The sequence below is a fragment of the Alosa pseudoharengus genome, unplaced genomic scaffold (genome assembly GCF_046254945.1).
Source record: "Alosa pseudoharengus isolate Yale_2024_CS ecotype anadromous, Long Island Sound unplaced genomic scaffold, YU_APseudo_1.1 YU_APseudo_1.1_scf_5, whole genome shotgun sequence".
In the NCBI taxonomy this organism is placed as follows: domain Eukaryota; kingdom Metazoa; phylum Chordata; class Actinopteri; order Clupeiformes; family Clupeidae; genus Alosa; species Alosa pseudoharengus.
The window spans coordinates 32,254,964-32,276,045 of NW_027468837.1; the positions used below are offsets into that span (position 1 = coordinate 32,254,964).

At 40.0% G+C, this 21,082-nt stretch overlaps 1 protein-coding gene across 2 annotated transcripts in view; it reads right to left on the minus strand.

Annotated features, from left to right (window-relative positions):
- Nucleotides 1-13,367, minus strand: part of rad18 (RAD18 E3 ubiquitin protein ligase) — a 51,919-nt gene extending 38,552 nt beyond the window's left edge. For both annotated transcript variants that reach the window (XM_076268225.1, XM_076268224.1), the window contains exons 1-5: nt 13,212-13,367; nt 12,742-12,820; nt 12,406-12,467; nt 10,635-10,705; nt 1,301-1,722 (exon numbers count right to left, since the gene is read on the minus strand). In XM_076268225.1, the coding sequence (XP_076124340.1) occupies nt 1,301-1,722; nt 10,635-10,705; nt 12,406-12,467; nt 12,742-12,820; nt 13,212-13,262 (685 nt within the window). In that variant the 5' untranslated portion in view covers nt 13,263-13,367. The remainder of the gene's footprint in view (nt 1-1,300; nt 1,723-10,634; nt 10,706-12,405; nt 12,468-12,741; nt 12,821-13,211) is intronic.
- Nucleotides 13,368-21,082: the final 7,715 nt, after the last annotated feature.

The window sequence follows — 21,082 nt, forward strand, 5'->3', positions numbered from 1 at the left end:
GAAGACACAGATGGCACAATACACTGTGCAACTAATGTTGCATGCAACTGGTGCAAGAGCCACGTTTCCTGTTTATGGAGATATCCATGTACCAAGTCCCCATGGACAGCACTTACAATTAAGATGTCCCAGCATTCCCACTGCTAATTGTCTGTGATCAAAAAACAAGAAAAAGACAATTGGGAAAGAGGGCATAAGGGTAGGGGAGCAACTGTTTTAAATTATTTAATAGTCTGTTAGGTCAGGAGGAGACAAAATTCTCATTTCTCCGTTACTCTGAGAGCTCAGTAGACCTGAGCTGCTGCTGCTGCTGCAGTAGGACTCAGGGGCCTGTGAGGTACTGTAACAGCTATACCATACCAGCATTTTTCCACAGAATTTCAGGCCAAGCTGTGCTGAGTGGCACAGCTCGTTTACATTTCCATTACACAGGACAGCACTGGAGAGGGTGTTGACTATCAGAAATTACTGTGAAATACTGAAGGCATGAATCACTATAAAGAGGCCATTAGATAAAGGCTGTTTTGGTTGATCATCTGAACTGCTTTAACCCAGAAGTGTTTATCTCCTATTAGCAGAACCGTTCCCTCATATCTTATCTCAAATTAGATAATTTACTCCAATGCCAGTTACTTACTTGCATTCCCTCAAACCACTGAAATGGATTTATAATTAATTGAAGAAATCGTACACCTGTTACTTTCCTGAAGATCTACAGCCAAGTTAGACGATTTTATAAGTTTACTTAAACAATTCTTAAACATAGGGATTCTGGCATGGCTTGACCAAGATCAAGATAGATGACTTGAGCAAGATACACAGCATCAGTTGGCTTAATTCAACTGAATTGCAGCAGTTTCTCATTGTATAGCACAAATGAGTTCAGTTAATGTATGCCAGTAGACACTGGTAATACTGCAGAACTCCATTTTTCACAGAAATCTCTGTTTCTTGAGGTCAGGAAAGAAATTAAATAAATCGGTCCCATCTTACTCTAATTGCTGCTCCCAGACAGCTACAGTACTACTCTGGGGATGTCTTTAAAATCATATTTAAAATCTTTTTTTTTTTTTTTTCGTACCAACAGTACTGGGTGGCCTCGAGAAACAGTGATCTATGTGAAAAATTGGCAGAGTTTTTCCTTTAAGGTATAAATGAACAGTCTGGGTAGCTCTGCAGCCGATATATAAACAGTACTGTGATCAATTAAGGTGAACACGCTGTGTAGTGCGCAGTGCAATAAAAACTCCATTCTACTAGTGGCATCATCTTAAGGTGGGTGGATGAGGAGCAGTTGTACCTTTGACCACTGGCGTGAGGTCCATGGAGGTGGACGGAGAGCTGAGCTCACAGTCCGTCTTCTCCTCCTTCACCTGGAACCTGGTGGACGTGCTGGCGTGCTGCGCGCCCTTCTCCCTCGGACTGGCCCGAGGCACCTCTTCCTCCACAGGCTCCTGCTTCACCGTGAGCCCGGCGGTGCGGAGAGCGGAGGTGCGCGCCCGTTTGCCACGGGGAGCTGGCGCCTCAGGCTCACCTCGTGGCTCAGAGGCCGAGCTCGACGCGGCGCAGGGCTGCTTCTGGAAAAAGTGAGAGAGGACAGAGCCGTCCTTTTTGGGGCCCCTCTGCTGCGCTGGCGTTGCTGGAGCTTTGCGCTTGACAGCTGATGAGGGAGTCTTGGGCGAAATGGGGGGCGAGTCGAATTGGACCTGGGACAACTGCTTTCTGCAGGGAGAGAAAAAGAGAAGGGAGACAGAAAGAAAGTAGGTGAACTGTGCATGGAGGGGGGGGGGGGTGGTAATTTTGCAAACGAGTTTAAGTCCATCACACTGGTGTGAGAGGCACTATTTCAACATGCCAGCACCAGCAAAATGAGAAAGAGGCACACTGCGAAAGAGATTTAGAGAGTCGTTTCTCTAAGAGGTGCTTCAAGACAAAATCGCTCTTTTTAGCGCGCGAGGAGTCGCTGAGAGAAACACGAGCCTGCTGACACAAAGTGCACATGTTCAATAACGGCTCTCCTTGGGGGAGAGAGAGATAGAAAGAGGAGAAATATACGCACAGTTTAAGATGTGGGCCACCAAAGCCAGTTGGCCACATGGCTGGAAATGTGGAAAGCAAACAGATGCAGCCGGAGGTGGCAGTCATTACTGGGTCATAAAGGGAAGTCAATGAGGTGTGCAATGCTCAGATTTCCACTCCGAAAAACCTTTTTGGCTTTTCTCTGAAAGAAGAGCAGTCCTGCGCACAGCTGTGTGCAGCGCAGTCCTCACACGCATGCACAGATTGCACACACACGAAAGAGCAAGCAGGAAACACAGCATAAAGCAGCTAGCCGTACTAACATTGTGGCTAACATAATATTGTGGGTGTCTGTCTGTCGGTCCCTTGTTGCTCTACGTGTCCAATGCAGCTGGTGTAGAATACAATATCAGTTCATACTTTAAGAAGCATCACAATAGCACTGTGGCAGCTTTTCAATACATTGAAAGCAAAGGTGTGGCATCTGACATATCCAAACCCCATGCATTGGCAAGAGGGCACTCAAGGGCCACTGTTTTTGTCTTAAAAAAGAAACATTCAATTGTATGAAAATCTTTTTTTCTTACCACTTCCTCCTCTTGGACTAAAACACTTTGGCATTACAACTGTACACCTACGGAAGTCGCAGACGAGGTGATAGATTTTCTGTTGTTTACTGTGGTTCAGCAGCAGAAAGGGCGCAGTGCATTATGCAGTGCATTAATTTGAGCTGGACTTGACTCAAGGCAACACTTATCTATGCCAGCTTAGCGTATCCTAGTAACATTTAGTTATACAGACCAATCAATCCTATCGGGTTTCAAATAGTACTAAATTGACCATGCGGACATTAACAATCACACAGAACAGATTGCTACTATGATCACTACCTTAAGGTTGTCAGTTGAATACTCCTTCAACTCAACCGATGCAGGAAATCATTCCTGTCCATCGCCAAAGCAATATGACAATGACTCTGGGCCGGGAGAGGAGACGTATCCTCTGGGCAGCAATGCACAATGTACATTCCACTTTCAATTTGCACTGCTGGAGAAAAATACATCTTATATCCTATAAATATTATATACACCAGTGGCTATATAACGTGATTACGGATTCAATCAATATCCAAAATCCCCAATCAATATTGCATACAAATCATGCTATTTATTCTCTCTCGCTGTGTGTGTGTGTGTGTGTGTGTCTTCTCTGCCTATGGTGCTTCCATCTTACACTACACTAGGCAATACAAAGGTTAAAGGTTTGTTTCATTCACATTCATAAGATGCTTTCATCAAAAGTTACTTCCTGAAGTTATCCAAGTTCCAAGCAAGAGGACTATGGCACAGAGAGGATAAGTAAGCAGGCAAAAGAACTATTGGAGGTTGGAGAAACTGGTTTTGGTAAGTGACAGCTGGTTTTGTTTAGGAAGCCATTTTACCATCACAGTAGCAGAACTAGTGTACACACAGAAACAATAAAAACACCAATTATAAATATAATGCATGATTCAAGTCTCTACAGCTAATCTGTATAGATTATTCTACCTACAGAAAGACCAGTATTCCCACTTGAACACTATAAACACAACTTGCTTCAGTATCTGAGAATTGGAATCATGAGGAATCTCTCAACCAGTGGCATGACACCTGTAGAAATTGTGAGTCCTAGAAAAACAATACATTAACCACAATTTTACAAAACCCTTGTAAAGGGTTGAAAATGTAAGTGAAGGAATCTGAAAACACGTTATCTTCAATTTCTGGAAGTGCTCCTTCCTCCACAAGTTTCCTGACATAATTTTACAGAAAGGTATGAATGCACTCCACTTAAAAATAAACACAAGAACATTAAATCCAAACATGCATAGAAGATTACTATCTTAAAGCAGCAGAACTCCAGAAATAGATCCAAAGTGCAGATTTAGCCCTTTCATCTACAAGGCAAAGGGAAATATGACTTTATCTCTATGCGTACATACAGTACAGGCTCTCTCCGCTCCCAGTACAACACAGGAAACGTCCAGCTGAAAACAGGACCAGCGCACAGAAAGGGCTGTGGACAACCTTTATTCTACAATTCATCTCTGAACATCTAAGAAACAAATGACCTTTCCATTCTCACCTCACACTTATTTTTTGCCTTTTTTAGCCTCCAACGTCCCCCATCAGCAGAGATTTCATCAAAATGCCGATATAGATTATAGAAGTCAATAAGACACAGACCGAGGTGTCGGGGATAATGAAGGGAGAGAAGATATAGCCTTCAGTCACTCCCCTCAGTCACTCACCGCGCCGCACCGGACAAATTGCTGCCTGTACTGCAGCAAACTTTACAAGCTCAGACCGGAGAGAATATCAGACGAGAGAGAGCATGCAGATGGGCTTCTGGCTCAGTCCGTGTCAAATCAGACAGAATCCAGGAAAAGGGTTACAGCACTTTGTCAGATTTTGCTCAAAGTTTGTCTACACAATGTGTAAGTCCCAAAACTAAGAACTGTAAACTATTTTTGTGAAATTCCAATGTATTCATTTTACATTTTTACACTTTTGAAAAACCTTGTAGGCCACATTTGGACAATATCTTTAAAAGTATTTCTAGCCTTCCCAAACTTTGTAGGATGGAACAAAAAACATGTTCTCAGTTGACTGGGCCAATAAGAGTGTATTGCGTGCCCACTGATTTTATTATTGTTCTTTATATTATTCTTATAACCGCCGCTAGCATATCGGTCATATAGGGATTGTCTTGTCAAAGTTCTTTTTTTTTTTTTTTCCCCCGTCATCAACTTCCTGAATTGTTGTTCAACGCAATGTCAAAATAATTAGCTATTTTCAAACCGCTGACAAGGGTCAAAATAGTCTTACACTTTGGTGGTGTGGATAGGGTCCCTACAGGCAAACTAAAGTATTGTAAACTTTGAAAGTTTACAGAGAGGTTATAACAAGGACTGTTTCTGAAGGCAGCGCATTGCCTTACTTCGCGTCCCGGTAGCGTCAAATCAGTGGGCGTGTTTGACTTCTTCTAGTGTTGTGATCTGGCTGAACGTGAAACGCACACCGATAATAATAAAATAATAATTGATACCAAATGGGTACATAAAACAGCCAATATTACCATCAATGTCAGTCTTTTCACATCTTTTTCTAGGGCTTTAAAGAAAATCTTTTTTTTTTTTTTTTTTTAAGTAACAGGGCAAACCAACACACAACCAAAAACCCACAGAGGAGAGCTGGCATTATAAGAGAAGGATAGGTCATAGTCATATTTGAGTAAGGCTTGCTGGCTTTAAGGTGACAGTGTAAGCAATCTCTCAGCCAGATGTCGGCCGACATCCAAAATACAGATGAGGCAAGTTTCAATGACGCAAGTCTCTTCAAAGTCACCAATACTGCGGGGCCTCCAAAAAAGATGTCATTATAGAGAGGAAAACAGTCGGACAGGCCTAATTATCCTTGACTGTTGTGGATAGACCCGTACCGATCTGTCTCTTTTATGTGTTTTTGTCAATCATTTAAATGAACTAGGAAGGAGAGGCAGGTTGCCACACACATGTATGCATTTTGAAAAATGTGCGGAGCACAACCGGCAGACAGTCTCAGCTTCCCTGCAGTCGGCAGATTAGCGGGGATTGAGGGTTGCAGGACGGGTAGTGGGAGAAGCCATAAGTCCACAGAGGGAGCGAGATAGCAGCACGGCCACCAGACCTGGGCTGCACGTTGGCACAATGTCAACCCCTGCTGCAGAAGCAAGAGAGAGGAGCAGTGGATGATCTAAGCCTACATGACAGATCAAACTGATTTCCTGGCTGATTTATTACACAAGGTTTTGAGGGCTTGAATGGATTCAAAGTAATTTGTATTTTTGTTGGAGGGTGTGGTGGCGGTGTTGGGTGGAAGTGGTGGTGGTTAGGACCTGATTTCCCTGAGGTATGTGGATATGCAACTCACCTTGAACATTCCAGGATGAGACAAGAAGGCATATTAAACCAGCTACAAACCCACACATGCACCAACAGACTTAGTCAGAATGATCCTAGTATGACCGGCCAATAAAGGTCTCCTGCAGGAACAGGACTCCTCATTTATCTGCACTTGACTGGGTCTGGGTCTATTACTAGCAGTAATTTGATTAGCATCATCATGAAGTATTCATATTCAGGATGTCTGATAAGCCATTGGCAGAACATTCGCAAGATATAATTCAAATTTGAGACACTTTGTTACAGCCCTTCCCATCTGCAACCTCCCCTCAGTGATGTACATGATTACGCCAATCATCCACTGATTTGCTCAACTTCAGAATAGAGTGATGGTAATTTTGATACCATAGATTTAATAGAGACCCAGTCAGACCAATAGTATGAAAAATCAGGAACAGAGTTTATTTACAATGATGCGCATCAAGGGAGAGACAGCATGACTTCACCTAAAGATCCATCAGCTGCTCTCACTAGACAAGGAAATAGTTAGAGTTTAAGTATCCTTCCAGGCTGACGGGAGATGGCGTTGGTCATCCCATCTAACGTGGACTACACTGAATCAGACCCTGATTAGTGGCAGCCTGGCAATCCGGAGCAGATAGCTACTGACGCAGCCATGCAGAACAGTGAAACACTGCAAAGTCATAATATTCCTGCTTATCTCTAAACACAGTCACACAGAGATATAGACAGGGACAGTACAGATATCATACAGTCATTACATAGAATCATACTTTTAGTATCAAAGTGACCCACTAATGAGAAATGCAGAACATTAAACCACATATTGGAATATTGGACATAATGCAGAACATTAAACCATATATTGGAATATTGGACATAATGTTCTATTCCACTTTCTCTCAAGAGTAATCTCATAAGGGATCCTTAACTGCAAAATAAAGTAATTGCATAAGGGATCCTTAACAAGCCATTCAATCTGTTAACTCTTTGGAAGCTCAAGTAAAGTATCAACCACCATAACTCCATATAGCAGGTCACATGTATGCACAATGATTTAACATAAGCACATAAACACAGACTAACATTTCCAGGGTCCTGAGACAAGCAACACTGTATGCAGCTGTGTTGGGTTGCTATCTACCAATAAAGGGGGAGCAAAACCCATATGATCTTCTTGGAGACTGATGTAACGGGGCCCTGACTCTTGATTGGCATTAAGGGGCTCATTGATTACTAGAGCAGCAGGAGGAAGTCAATATGGTGGCCTAAAAGTAGAGGGCTAATTACTTTTAGCTCACCCAACACCCATGGGACTCAGAGGCCATCGGTGCAATGAAGGTGATTTACCATTACAATCATCTCAGCAACTGCTAACCAACACTCTTCAGGAGTGTCAAAGCTGTGTTCAACAAAAAAATTATCTGAGCTAGCTATCTAGACACCTACCAGTGGGATTTAATACCATCAACTAATGGATAAGGAAAAGCACTGTATCAAGTCTTTTAGCTAACCTCCACGTTCTCAGTTACTTCCAGAAAACACAAAACTATCTTTGTGTCTACCACACCCGGCACATCTGAACAAATGTGCAGGGTGAGTTCCCGTTTCAAACACAACTCCCTGAGGAATCATTGCATTCTAAGAACAAACAGATGAAAGGAGGACGAGGTTGGAAGTAGAACTGGAGAGAACAAGAAATTACTTGTGGCCCACATTTCCTCCATCTGTACCTGGTGTGAGCGAGGTCACCCTTGGCACCGTGGCCCTTGCTTCCAATTTCCAGTGGCAGACAACAGGAAATTAAACAACAGGGAGCGTGGGAGCTCCATAAGCCAGCCCCTACCCACCCTAGTGGCCATGTGAGACTCAGGGGCAGAGAAAATCACAGCTTCCCATAGAAGCCACTGAATCCACCGATGGCAGCCCGTGGAACAGATTAAAACAAGATTGGGATGCAGCTCAAAACAAAGCCCGACTTTGCATGCAAGCACAAAACGGACGTTATTCAGTCATTACCCTTCTGACACCTCCATTACATTAATATACCACTAATGGTCATTTAACAATATGATTTCTAACTAATATGCTAGTTTTTTCCCCCCATTCAATCTGGCACGCGAACCTGTTTGTGAAGCAGCAACAACAAAAAAAAAAAAGACAGCCAGTTTATTAAACAGAAATCCCCATTTGATTGTTAAGGGAAATCCTCTATTTGAGGGGGGATTATAGAGTGGATAATACAAAAACCATGTCAAGCTTAGTCACGAGAAGTTACAACAAAACCAAGATCAAACACACAAAACTTCGTCCTAATCTATATATTTATATAATGTTTTGTCCTTTTCTTTGCAAACACCGCGCTCTCCCGATTGTTCTCTTGTTTCTTTACTTGTGGGTGCGTGATCCAGGGAACTCACAGAAAATAACAGAATGGTCGCACAGGCGCTCCGACACATCAGGCCTCAACGGCCGTTCACAAATCAGTTGCACTTTGGAGACACCAAGCGCTCCGACTGATGAACGGCCGGTGAGGCCTGATGTGTCGGAACACCTGTTGACTTCATACGGAGCTAATGAGGACAGGTGTCACTAATTGAGTAAACTTGCCTATTTAAAACTAGGAAGTAGCCATAGGGATGAAACACACTGACGAAGGCCATCAGGCCGAAACATTTGTTTGTTAACCCCTGTTGCTAAATGGATTAAAAGCAAGAAAGAAAACATTTTTGGAGTGCGACCATTCTGTTATTTTCTATAAAGTTTTGTCCAAAATGACTTACAATGACATCAATAAACATGAACCTACATTAAAATTAACAGTTAACAGTAAATTTGTATGCGTGAATTTCAAAATTACCAATTATTAATAGACCAATAAGTACAATTAACAGAATAAGGCCAGAGCAAGAGATTTGAATTTAATTCTGGTTGCTATAGGAGGCCAATGGAGGCTACATGAAATTTAGCTGTTAATCCATTGTGACACACGAGTTACGTGCCATTTTAGCTTTGTTTTGACCCGTCTGGGTCTTCCTCCAAAATTCTCAAAGAACGGCGTTCACTTTTCTCATGTGTGACAGTAAGAGATAAAAAGATGTAGTTCATTAAAGAAATCAATGAATGAAAAATGAATCACATTTCCACTTAATTATAATAGGGTTAGACAGACGGCTAGAGATGAAAGGTTTCTGGAGATCGACTGGTAGAGCAAGTTCTTTTAAAATCTTGGAATTGATACCTAGAGAGGTAAATATGTTGAGGAATTGTTGCTAAGTAAGGCTAAGAGCATATCCTAACTGCCTTGAGCAATCGTGTAGTATTGAATACCCTCTGTCCACACTGAAACCATTAAATATGCCCTTATATTGCATCATATTTCTCATTCAAAATAGCAGAACAACGTGAGCAACAGAAAGAGCATAGAGATGGAGCGTCCAACAAAAGTTCTGCTCAAAGCATCGCACAGCACTGTGTCAAGTTGTGTAGAGTTAGAGTTGTGTAGATTGAAAACAATATAATAAAAATTATTTTGATGCTAACATTCGCTAGCATCGCATGCAGTTAGGATACGGTGAACAGCCTACTTGCTCAATGAAAGTGGTCACTATCTTTTTTCAGCAGTCAACATACAGAAATATCTAGCCTCCTAATGTTGAAATGGACAATTCAATTAAATGGAACTTTCTTCAGAAACATAATATAATTATATAATAACCTAATCATTAGAATTAATTTTTATTAAATATTATTACTCGATCAAGAAAAAAAACTTGCACACTACGTACCAGTCAGTGTGCCAGAAATTATACAGAAATTGGAACCTACGCACATACTGTATTCATAGCTGATGAGCTTTAATTTCAGCTTTTAGGCTTTACTTTGTACAGGACAGAATGTTTAGTCCCTCGTAGGTCGTAAATGTTCTAACTGGCTATTAATTAAAGAGGAGGCCTCAGGACACTGGAACAGGACTGTAAAAATAAAGTTTCCACTCAGAACGAACCAAAATGAAAAGAATTCTGTTGATAATTCCAGAGTGCATTGTCCTTGATTAGCTAAGCCGGGCATATTGATCACAAGTGCCACGGAGTTTGATCCAGTATGCAGAACATAGAGAGGGTGGAAGATCAGGGCTGAGGACAGAGACAACACTAAACTGATTGAGTATAAGTATAGTATATACACTGTATACTCTTTTGATCCCGTGAGGGAAATTTGGTCTCTGCATTTATCCCAATCCGTGAATTAGTGAAACACACTCAGCACATAGTGAACACACAGTGAGGTGAAGCACACACCAATCCCGGCGCAGTGAGCTGCCTGCTACAACTCGGGGAGCAGTGAGGGGTTAGATGCGAATGAGAATGCCTGTATGAACTTGGTCTTAATTGTAATTTTCTATACTCCACCCTGCAATGTAGGGGCAGCCTTAGATGCCTTGCTCAAGGGCACTTCAGCCGTTCCTACTGGCCAGGGTTCGAACCGGCAACCCTCCGGTTACAAGTCCGAAGCGCTAACCAGTAGGCCACGGCTGCCCCTACATTGCAGGGTGGAGTATAGAAAATTACAATTAAGACCAAGTTCATACAGGCATTCTCATTTCTCTCTGCTCTCCTGACAGCTTTCATCTGAACTACTTAAAACCAAGTCAGTAGTAGGAATATGGTACCTTGCATCTTGGAAGCTCTTCACCAGGTCATCAAGAATTCTATTGTTCCTCAGATCATGTTCTGTCATTGGCTGAAATAAAAATTTCCAAAAGACTTTTAATCATATCAATTTGACCACAACAGGGGTTTAAACACTGGTAAGTTAGATACAAATTCAACAATCAATCAAATAACAATTCAAATTGTATATTTATGTTTATGCATCTAAGTAGACGCTTTTGTTCCAAACGTCTTACACTGGCATCAATAGTCATTACATTAACTAGAGCTGCACCGATAGATCGGCTGGTGACCGGAATTGGCCGATTTTCACGTGATCGGCCATGACCGGCGACCGGCCGGTCAGTCTGAGACATGCCGATTTTATGCCGGTCAAATGCTCTCGCCCGCTGCAATTGTAACAACACCCAGCTGAGTTTGCAAAGTTTGAAGAAGCTGGACGTAGGGCTACACAGAAAGCACTAATAGGCTATTGAGTTTTTCTATGCAGCGAACGCTGTGCTTTGCCATATTGAGTGGAATTTACTAAGCTGTCACTTCACAGGCTACGTAAACATCGCTCATCACCACCCATCCCTGCCTAGTGCGTGCCCACAGCTGAACCACAAGCGCAGCTGAACGGAGATAACCGATTGCGACATTAAAAAGAATCAAAGTTTAGCGATCATAGGCTACATGATAATAAGATGTCAACAAGCAGTGACATACAGTAGCCCTAGTAGTTCTACTCCACTTAAAAAAAAGAACTAGAACTATTTACTGCACGTAGACTAGGGCTATGCCTAGCAGATTGATAAGTGGATGTCGTGAAAGTGAACAAAGGATAGCCTATTAGAAAGGCAAACAAAAGTTAAAGTTGCTTTTGACATTGTAGCCTACAATGAAGAAAACTGATGCTCTGAATACTGAATCAGCGGTCTCTGAAAGTTTCTATAGCCTAATTGATGCATTTTAACCGGAATTTGGATTTAAGTTTTTCACCGCAAAACAGACGTGCACTGTTTTCATATGGTGGAGCACCTAATCGCTCTAAGCACTTCTCCTCCCCTGTGTTTGCATGATAGCCTACTCACACTTTTCCCTTGCCCTCCCATAAATTCATCAATGCATATGAAAATATGTTCCATGCAGCATGTTCAAATGTATCATGAAAATTGTTCTTATATCTTTAGTTGGATATTGGATGTGAGAAGAAAAAATGGATGTTCCATAACAGTGCATTCATATTAGTAGTCTGTGAAATGAATGTCCCACACTGTAGTTGGAATTATAACATTATAGCATATGGCATTATAATTACACTGGCCTTATAGTTTGATACTGCAGCTGAAGTTGGACTTGAAGAAGAATCTGTCTAATCACCGGTTCCATTTTTTAACAGACATTTCATTATTGATAAGTTGATTACACTTCTATATTAACATGTTCTATTAAAGAAAAGATAGAAAATAACTATTTGTGTGTGTGCTGTAAAATGGTTAGAAGAAATGAAATCGGAATCGGCTAAAATCGGTATCGGCAGGTGAAACTCTATGAAAAATCGGAAATCGGAACCGGACCAAAAATTGCAACCGGTGCATCTCTTTAACATTAACATCAAAATTAAAACCCCTGGCAATGACTGTCAGATTAAAAATGTAGGCCTATCTAGCCACAAAACTGAAAGGCCATAAAATGTACACTCTCTCACTTCCCAAATGTAAGAATACTATTCTCCACAAGTAACATGCACTGATGTGTGCACAATAACTCAAGGTGTTTCATACTTACCAATTTACAAACAGGGCATTGCAGTTTGTAGGAAAGAAATTTCCGTATGCAGAGGGAACAATCTGTTGAAAGAAAGATGAAACACAGAATATTGATTTGAGCTTCAATTACTTCAGGTCAAAATGATCATCTTAGTAGGCTATGATATTCTTCTTCTATCAGTGCATACTGTACAAAGACAGATCCATTTCATGCTGTTGCAAAGTCAATCATGCTTCACGGGTGATTTGAAAAGTTGTATGACAGAAGGCGTTTATGTGTTGTATATCAGAAATAAGACGGCGCTGATGACGTGCAGAACAGAGGTTTGAAACTAGTGGCATATAGCCTACTTACAATTGTGGGAACATTGCGACATCATGGAAATGCTCAAGAAGTCAAAGCAAATTGGGCATCGGAGCAAAGTGTCCATATTCTGCAAATAGAATGCAATTCATAAAGTCTGTTCGCAACTAAAACCCCGCTCCAACACCAGCTCATAGCGTCTGGTTCAATTTGACCAAATACGTTTAACCACAGCAAAGTATGATAAGGGATAAGGTTTATAACGTTTGATAGTTAGTTAGCGATAGCTTGCTAATGTTAGTTAACAAATTGTAACTACGCTCACATTTTGCGGGGTATACATGGCACACAGTATACGGTCTGCTGTAGGATAAATAAACCACTGAGACTACTCGTTCGCTGTTAACTAACGTTAGATATTAATGTTAACTCTTAACTCAGTGGTAAACAGAATGGGCTAACTTAGTTAAGTAACGTTAGCTTGGCTTGTTTACATTTGATAACGTCATAGAATGACTTACTTTCAAACAAGCCAGACTCGGCGGTAGATCAACGTCTTTTGCAAGAGCCATTTCTGTGCGAGTATGTTAATAAAGTTCATTTAATGGTAAAGAATGTATTTAACTGAACCAGCTTCAATATCGAGGCTAAAGACCTTTCCTTCAGCTGATTGAACTCCCGCGCCAGTACGAGTTCCTTGTAATTAATGCGTCACTTCCGTCTGACATATGAGTTTACGTTTTGCTGAAAGTAGGGCCTAAAACAAGGCAAGACACAAACCTTTTTAAATTATTTTTATGTTGTTGAGACTATTGATTTATGTATATATTGTTTAAAAATATAACATTAATAACGGAAAAATATGCCAGATTGGATGCAGCTTTGAGATAATCAAAAGTCTGGCTGATCTGTAAATCCATAGTCATTCATTTACATTAATTTTCATATAGGCCTATATATCTAACTATATTAAGAAAAGGTATAGGTGTGGCCATAATGATACTCCTGTCCTCGGGGGTAGGCCTATTCCAAGTAGGCCTATGTCATTGACAAGAGCCCTATGGCATTGTTTTGTAAGGAGAATGAAGCCATACAGCTCTTCTATTAGGAGGTTTACCAGCTTACTCTGAGTTAAGTTACCCAGGTTTGTCATTAAGGCATTTAGCATTTACATTACTGTTAATCAGTCATCACTTGATTACAAATTGTATTACCTTGTTATGATATAAGAAGTGACCCATACAATGTGCCAAACATACCCACTAAACATTAGACGTCATTAGACATCTGATGGACATGCAGATCATGTCTTTATTGCGTCCGTCGGTCCAAGACCAATTCTGGAAGACTGCAGGACGTGCAAACTAGGTCCGCTATTTTGATGTCTAACCACGACCCCATTTGGACATCAATTTGACTAACCTATTTTGGATGTTATACAGAGGTGCTGTGGATGTCAATACTGGACGTTGGGAAAAAAGACGTCATCTGGTGTTACAATCTGCACCTGAAATTTGACGTCAAAAATAGGTCTCTTTGCGCAGTGGGTAATGTGCCACATGTTGTGAAAAAGGTCAAGAAAATGAGATCATCAGTAAACCATTTAGAAGAGACCACCTCACAAAGACCACCTCAAAACACCTCACAGAGGTCCACCTCACAAAAACAAAATCAATCTATCCTTGTGGAAAGGTTGCTTGGTAGTTTGAAGTAGGTCTAGCAAGTCTGATATTTCTGTAATTCATAAAGATCAAACACAAATATGCTGATTAAATAGATTGTTAGTTTATTTTGAGTACCCATAGCAGTTCTCATGGCAGTTTGCTGATAATCCGGCATCTGAAGTAAAATGCTCAAGACATCTCCTGAGAAAAATCACAGTTACCTATAGTCTTGGTTATTAAATTGAGATTTAGTTTTATTTTCCTTCCTTTGTCATTCAAGGCCAGGCCAATTTTAGTACGATTTACGTTTGTGCTCTCAGATGAACTTGACAAAGTCCAGCTGCAGCAGTGGCAGCCCGCAGCTCGTGAAATTTGTTTTCAAGGCAGTAGAAGGTCTTCTCGAACTTTTGCGCTTCCACATCACACGCAACTAGGATCTCCCAGGAACATTCATGAAAATATATATAGCCTAAAACAAATATTGTCATTATGCAAAGCTGATGCTCATAATTCATGGCATTGTATTTGTGCCGTCAGTTGTTTTGTTTCTTTCATCAAATTTGATGTGACATATTTCCAGTAGCCAATTGACTAAGCTAGAAGCAGGCACATCTGAACACAAACGAGTAGCCTAGGCTTATGTGCCAGAGCTTACCCCCGGACAGCCCCGGCCCAATTTAGGCTCTGGTTAGTGGTTACAACACATCTGATGTCTGGGTAAAAATCTGAAGTTATACATACAGTATATCCTACAGTGGCCAATCAGTAAGCAAGCTCAATTAACATTACACAAGATGATGTGGGATACAACAACAACAACAACAACAACAACATCAACAACAAACCAAAACAAACATAAAATCACCAACAAACTAGCCATTGCGTGCAACAAGTAGGCTTCACTATGAAGTGCTGAAGAAAGCAGAAAGTTATTGGTATTAATCACTGGGCTTTACAAGCTCATTATCTGGCTAACTTTCGCTATTCATCATGTTTGTTGTGACAGGAAAAGGCGATCTAATCACTTTCAGTAACTTCGGTGTCATTATCTGTGTCAGATCACCGTTGGAGTATTAGTGCAGGAGTAGAGTCTGGTCCATTACCATATACGACCCCAGTGCCCAAGGGCACCCAGAGTGGAATCTGGCCTGACATCAAGGATTCCCACAACTGGCAGAGGTGTCTTTTTTGAGAGTTGTGATGATTGTTGTGCATTCTTGCTACCAAACCTATTTTGGCGATGACTTTTTGTTTACCAAGAATGAGCTTCGTAATAATGAATTCTGCCCTGCTCTTCCAAGAGCGAAAGAGATAATTTTTCTGTCATTAAATCTCTCTTGTGCAGCTTTTTCCGGAGACCCATTCATTAAAAGTGTTCATGATGCTGTGAGCAGGGTAATGAAGCATTTTTGTAATGAATTTATTATGGACTCCTCGCCTCAGGCTTAAACATGCGCGGACAGACTAAATTGTGTATACTGAGTTTTTAAAATATATATGAAATTCAATACTCACTCAAATAGATTTATATTGCATAAATATTTGACATGTGATTAACACCACAGTTGTGACTTGATAACCTTTGAAGACCAATATTTCAATATTAAAGCCAGACTCAATAATGTATGTTGTCAGTGTTTTACCCTGTGGTTTGCAATTTAGATGGTCACCTTAACACATTTAAGAATTGAAATGACAAATTAATCAGTCAGCCTGGCAAGTAAGTGAATATTTAATTAACATATTTTTCCAAAGATGTCCTCAATTTCGAAAGCGAATGTTAATTTTCACACAAGATCAAATGATTTTAACAGGAGAAGGGAGAGTGGAACACTTTCAGTGTCAGGATGGAAAGAAAACCTCTCACACATACTGTATATATCAGTGATTGACAAAGACACTGCTGAACCATTTAAATCCCTATAATCCAACCAAAAGCTCTTGTTTGGAGATACAATGATGGAAAATGTGTTCTCTGCTCATGGAAATACATATCTATCTTCCTTACTGGAAACCTGACCTACAGTAAGTCAGAGTCAAATGGAATGAGCTGACAAGTGAAGGAGGAAATCGACATCATCTAGCTTAACTGTGATTATCCACTGAAACTGGATATTGTGAGGACCAGGGGAGAGTGCCAGGTCAGCACAACCAAGCAAACCTGTTGCTGATGAGTTTGGACTACAGCGGCCCAGATACCTGCCATAAACCTGTACAAGTGAAAAGATCTGAATGCTCAACTGAAACCCAATTTTGCTGATTCCTGTATGGGAGTTGCCGAGTGCAAGGGTACTTTTCCTCCAAACATTTCAGAGCACATTCTTTGAAATGACAAGTGACAAATGCTTGTTGCCCCTGAAAGCAAGCATGACAGATTAATTTAGACTCACACCATGAAATCTGGTGTGGAAACACTTAATTATTGTCATCCCATTCAGTCTAAGATAGCAGTTCCATTTGAAAGTCTAGCACATATACACAGCATAAACATCTCAGAGTTTTTCTGTGGCAAAGAAATGGTTGAGCATTTTACATCATTAGAACTACATGCAAAACTGGAGAGCAGTAAAAATGACCGTGCATATGCTACTGAAATCAGGGAACACATTATGTTGAAAAAGGGAAACTCACCAACTGAATGATTTCAAATACCTGCACTGGGCTGAAGTATTTTACTAGTTCCGTGCTTACTGTATATATATAAATGTAAACATTTCTGTGCATAGTCTTTTCTTAGCCAGTGTTGGGCCATTCAAACGAGATTTGCTGTCGCACATATTTGTAGATTTAGATCTCCAACCACAAATATGCTACTGAATGTGCAGAATGTAATTATTTTCAGAACTATTGCATGCCACTTAAATAATAAAAGGGAAAGAGGAGAAGTTTGTAACAGGCACTTTTGAGGTACTTTGGTATGCTACGGCTGTTAATATGCAGATTACATGAGTAAACAAAAAGGCATCATCTTCTGCTGTGCATATCTCATTGCTACACACACCACACACACCAAATCTCCAATTTGCAAGCTGTCTCGCTTTCATTACTTCTCTCTGAACCTCTCTGTCTCTGTGTTTATCGCAGAACCTCTTTGTCTCTGTCTTTATCTTTTCTTTTGTCTGGATTGGTCTTCCTCTGTGTCATCCTCATTGTCCCTTTGTCTCACTCTGTCTTTTTTCAAATTCTATTCTCCAGTCAACTGCTTCATTGCTGTATCACTCTCACATTTTTCTCTTTGATTTTCTTTTGCTGGCCTACCCGTTTCTCTCTCTCTCTCTCTCTGTCTCTCTCTCTCTGTGTCTCTGTCTGTCCCTCTGCCCGCCTGTCTTTTCCTGTCTACACTTTCCTTCCTTTCGTCTGACTTTGACACCAGCAGCTACAGTATGATGAAAACTTTGGGAATCACAGCCCTGTAGTTTTCGCATACCTCATTTCACTTCATCTCAACCATCTAATTCCCACTTTGTACAGAACCCAGGCCTGGCTCTCTGGTTTTGGCTCTCTCTAAAACACCCAAAAGACTCACTAATTAACCCCTTCTTCACAGCTCTGGAGAAAACAATTCTTGCTTGAAATTGACATTACAGTGTTGGAAATAATTGCAAAATAATTGGGCATGAGTGTATAATGATTGGATTTTGTCAGCATTTTGTTTTTCAAATTGCTTTTCAATGATTTGCTTATTTTGTTGAAACACTTTGAAGGATTCATAAAGCCCTGACAACTCAATCAAGCCAGTTCAGGCCATGAAATGAGTTTTAAGTAAAAGAGTTGCCTTCATTGTTTGATAAAGAAGATTTTGACACATGCTTTGCTTTTATTTTTCTTTGAAGGCTTGCAGCCATAGTATACATACTGACTTCCAAAAAATGGTCACATCTCTTTAAGTTTACCTCTGTTGTCATAGAGATGAGCCCTTCTATCAGGCTCATTGAGTTACCCCATCAGCATGAACAAAGCCTTTTGATCATGTCTGTCCTGACAGGCATCTGGTACACTATCACAAGTCACATGTTTCCGAGGCTGCATCAAAAGTTAAGGGGACATAGTCAAGAAATACAAACATGAAACTTGTGTTGAAGATCCCACACTGATTCTCTGACCGGTACAAATCAAAGTGGGATTAACTGCACAGCTCCTGAATGTACAGACAGATGTGAGACCATATAGCAAGTATTTTCGCTTGGCGCCTTTGTGTCTCTCATTTAATCAAATTTTGTGTGATTCAATTATTGAATTAGACTATTTTTTTGTTATTGCAGAGTCCAGAATCATAATTACTACCCCTGCGGAAGGAAATGTTTGGGTTTTTAAATGCATGGACCCTCAGGTCCTTCACATGAAATGTCAGAACCAATTAGGCATCAGCTGTCCAATAAATCTCTTGCGTTTAAATACCTCAGGAAGACTACACACATAACTACAAATGCTCTCCAACTGCTGAAACATGAAAAGACTTGATGGACCACCTTTTCATGGCTTAAAATATCACTTTTTTTTCCTTTTTTTTTTTTTACCCACCACCACCCCCCCTCATTGGGGGACTTAACTTTTTGTTTTGTATTGTTTTTTTTTTTTCTACAAGCACTATTCAATAACAATTCATAACAATTCAAAAATCTAAACAAAAGACATATATTTAAAGGAAAAAAAAAAAAAAAAAAAAAACCTTACATATTTCATTTAGTTTGCCCCCACACGCACATTTTAAATTATATATTAACCCCTACCAAATCGTCCCCCCCGTATATTTTATGAGTATACTTATATTAATTTTTTTTTTTTTTTGCGCTTCTGTATATAATATTCCTAAGTCCACCCTTCTCTTTCTTTTACTTTAACCCATCTATCTGCATATAATGTTTTACCATCTCATGCGCCATTATACATTCTGTTTTACCCATCTCATGTGCCATTATACATTCTGTTTTACCCATCTCATGCGCCATTATACATTCTGTTTTACCCATCTCATGTGCCATTATACATTCTGTTTTACCCATCTCATGTGCCATTATACATTCTGTTTTACCCATCTCATGTGCCATTATACATTCTGTTTTACCCATCTCATGTGCCATTATACATTCTGTTTTACCCATCTCATGTGCCATTATACATTCTGTTTTACCCATCTCATGTGCCATTATACATTCTGTTTTACCCATCTCATGCGCCATTATACATTCTGTTTTACCCATCTCATGTGCCATTATACATTCTGTTTTACCCATCTCATGCGCCATTATACATTCTGTTTTACCCATCTCATGTGCCATTATACATTCTGTTTTACAGTAATATCTAATATAATGTTTAAACCTTCTTATGTTCAGTTTTGTTGCATCTGTCATTTTCTTGATAACATTTTACCTAGCAGAAAAATTATATTTTGAAGTGATTGACTGCCACTTGTCAAGTCACCCAGAAGTACTGTGGACAGATCTAGGTGTAAGTTTATATCACATTGCCGTAGCCAGCTTTGAACTTCAAGCCAAAATATTGTTGTAATATCTCTTCATTATTTTCCGGTGGGTAATACTGAAAATGTAGCCAGCTTCGTAATGCTTCCAGTAAGAAGGCAGAAATATTAATAATGCTTTCTATCTTAACAAAGTGTGTTGGGTGTATCTGTAAAAATGGGTATAGTTTTTTTCCAAATAATGGATGAATCCTTTCTAGCAGCTTACTTGAAAACCAGTCTGGATTCAGATAGAATTTTTGTATGAGAGACGCTTTTAATGATTTATTCATAGATTTCAAATTCAAGAGTTTTATACCACCTAACTCATAATCATTATAAAGGTATGCTTAATTTTATCTTTTTTGCCATTCCAAATAAACTTAAACATTTGTTGTTCATATTCTTTAAAGAAAGCTTCAGTTGGTGAAGGAAGTGCTAACATTAAATATGTAAACTGGGACACTATTAAAGAATTTATTAGTGTTACTTTACCATAAAGAGTCAGATTATTTCCTTGCCAAGGTTGTAAAATGGCACAAATCTTATTTAGTTTAATTCTATAATTGATTGTAGATGTTTCTCCAGTGTTCTGTGGTATATGGATACCAAGTACATTTATGGCTCCGTCTACCGTCTATCTTAAGATATCACTTAGCACTTTTCCATTAAGATTCCGGCTCACACATCTCCTAAATTTGAAAATCCATTTCAGCAGTTCACGCTTGATGTATCTTGTGAATTTTAATATGATGCTCACCTGTCGGGATGCTACCGAGGCAGACATATTAACCTGCAGGCACATCCACACACAACACAGCACCAGATGTTTCAATGACTTTGTGCTGCCCATGTTTCCTTTCCTTCTTACACACTGTTGGACATGTAAGAGAGTGTTCAATTAATGCTCAGTCAACCAGGCAGGAGCCTAACGCTCACTCTTCATTAGCTGCCAGGGACACTGCAGCAGCTACATCTTATGATAAGCAGTACCATCGGTAATTCGTGGTATTTAAAGCTATGTAGCTAGACCCCCTCACAGTGTGACTATGGCCTGACTCAGAATATTCCCTCTGAGAAATTGATGAGAGTTCTGTGATCAGAATCAAAGTGTATGTGAGTCATTTGTGTCAACTCATTCATGATGCATCCTTGCTTGTCAACTCATTCATGATGCGTCTTTGTTTAGCATGTTATCATTTAGTGATACATTTTGTAATTTCATATTAACTTAATTGTGTTATTCCATATTTACTTAAAATACCAC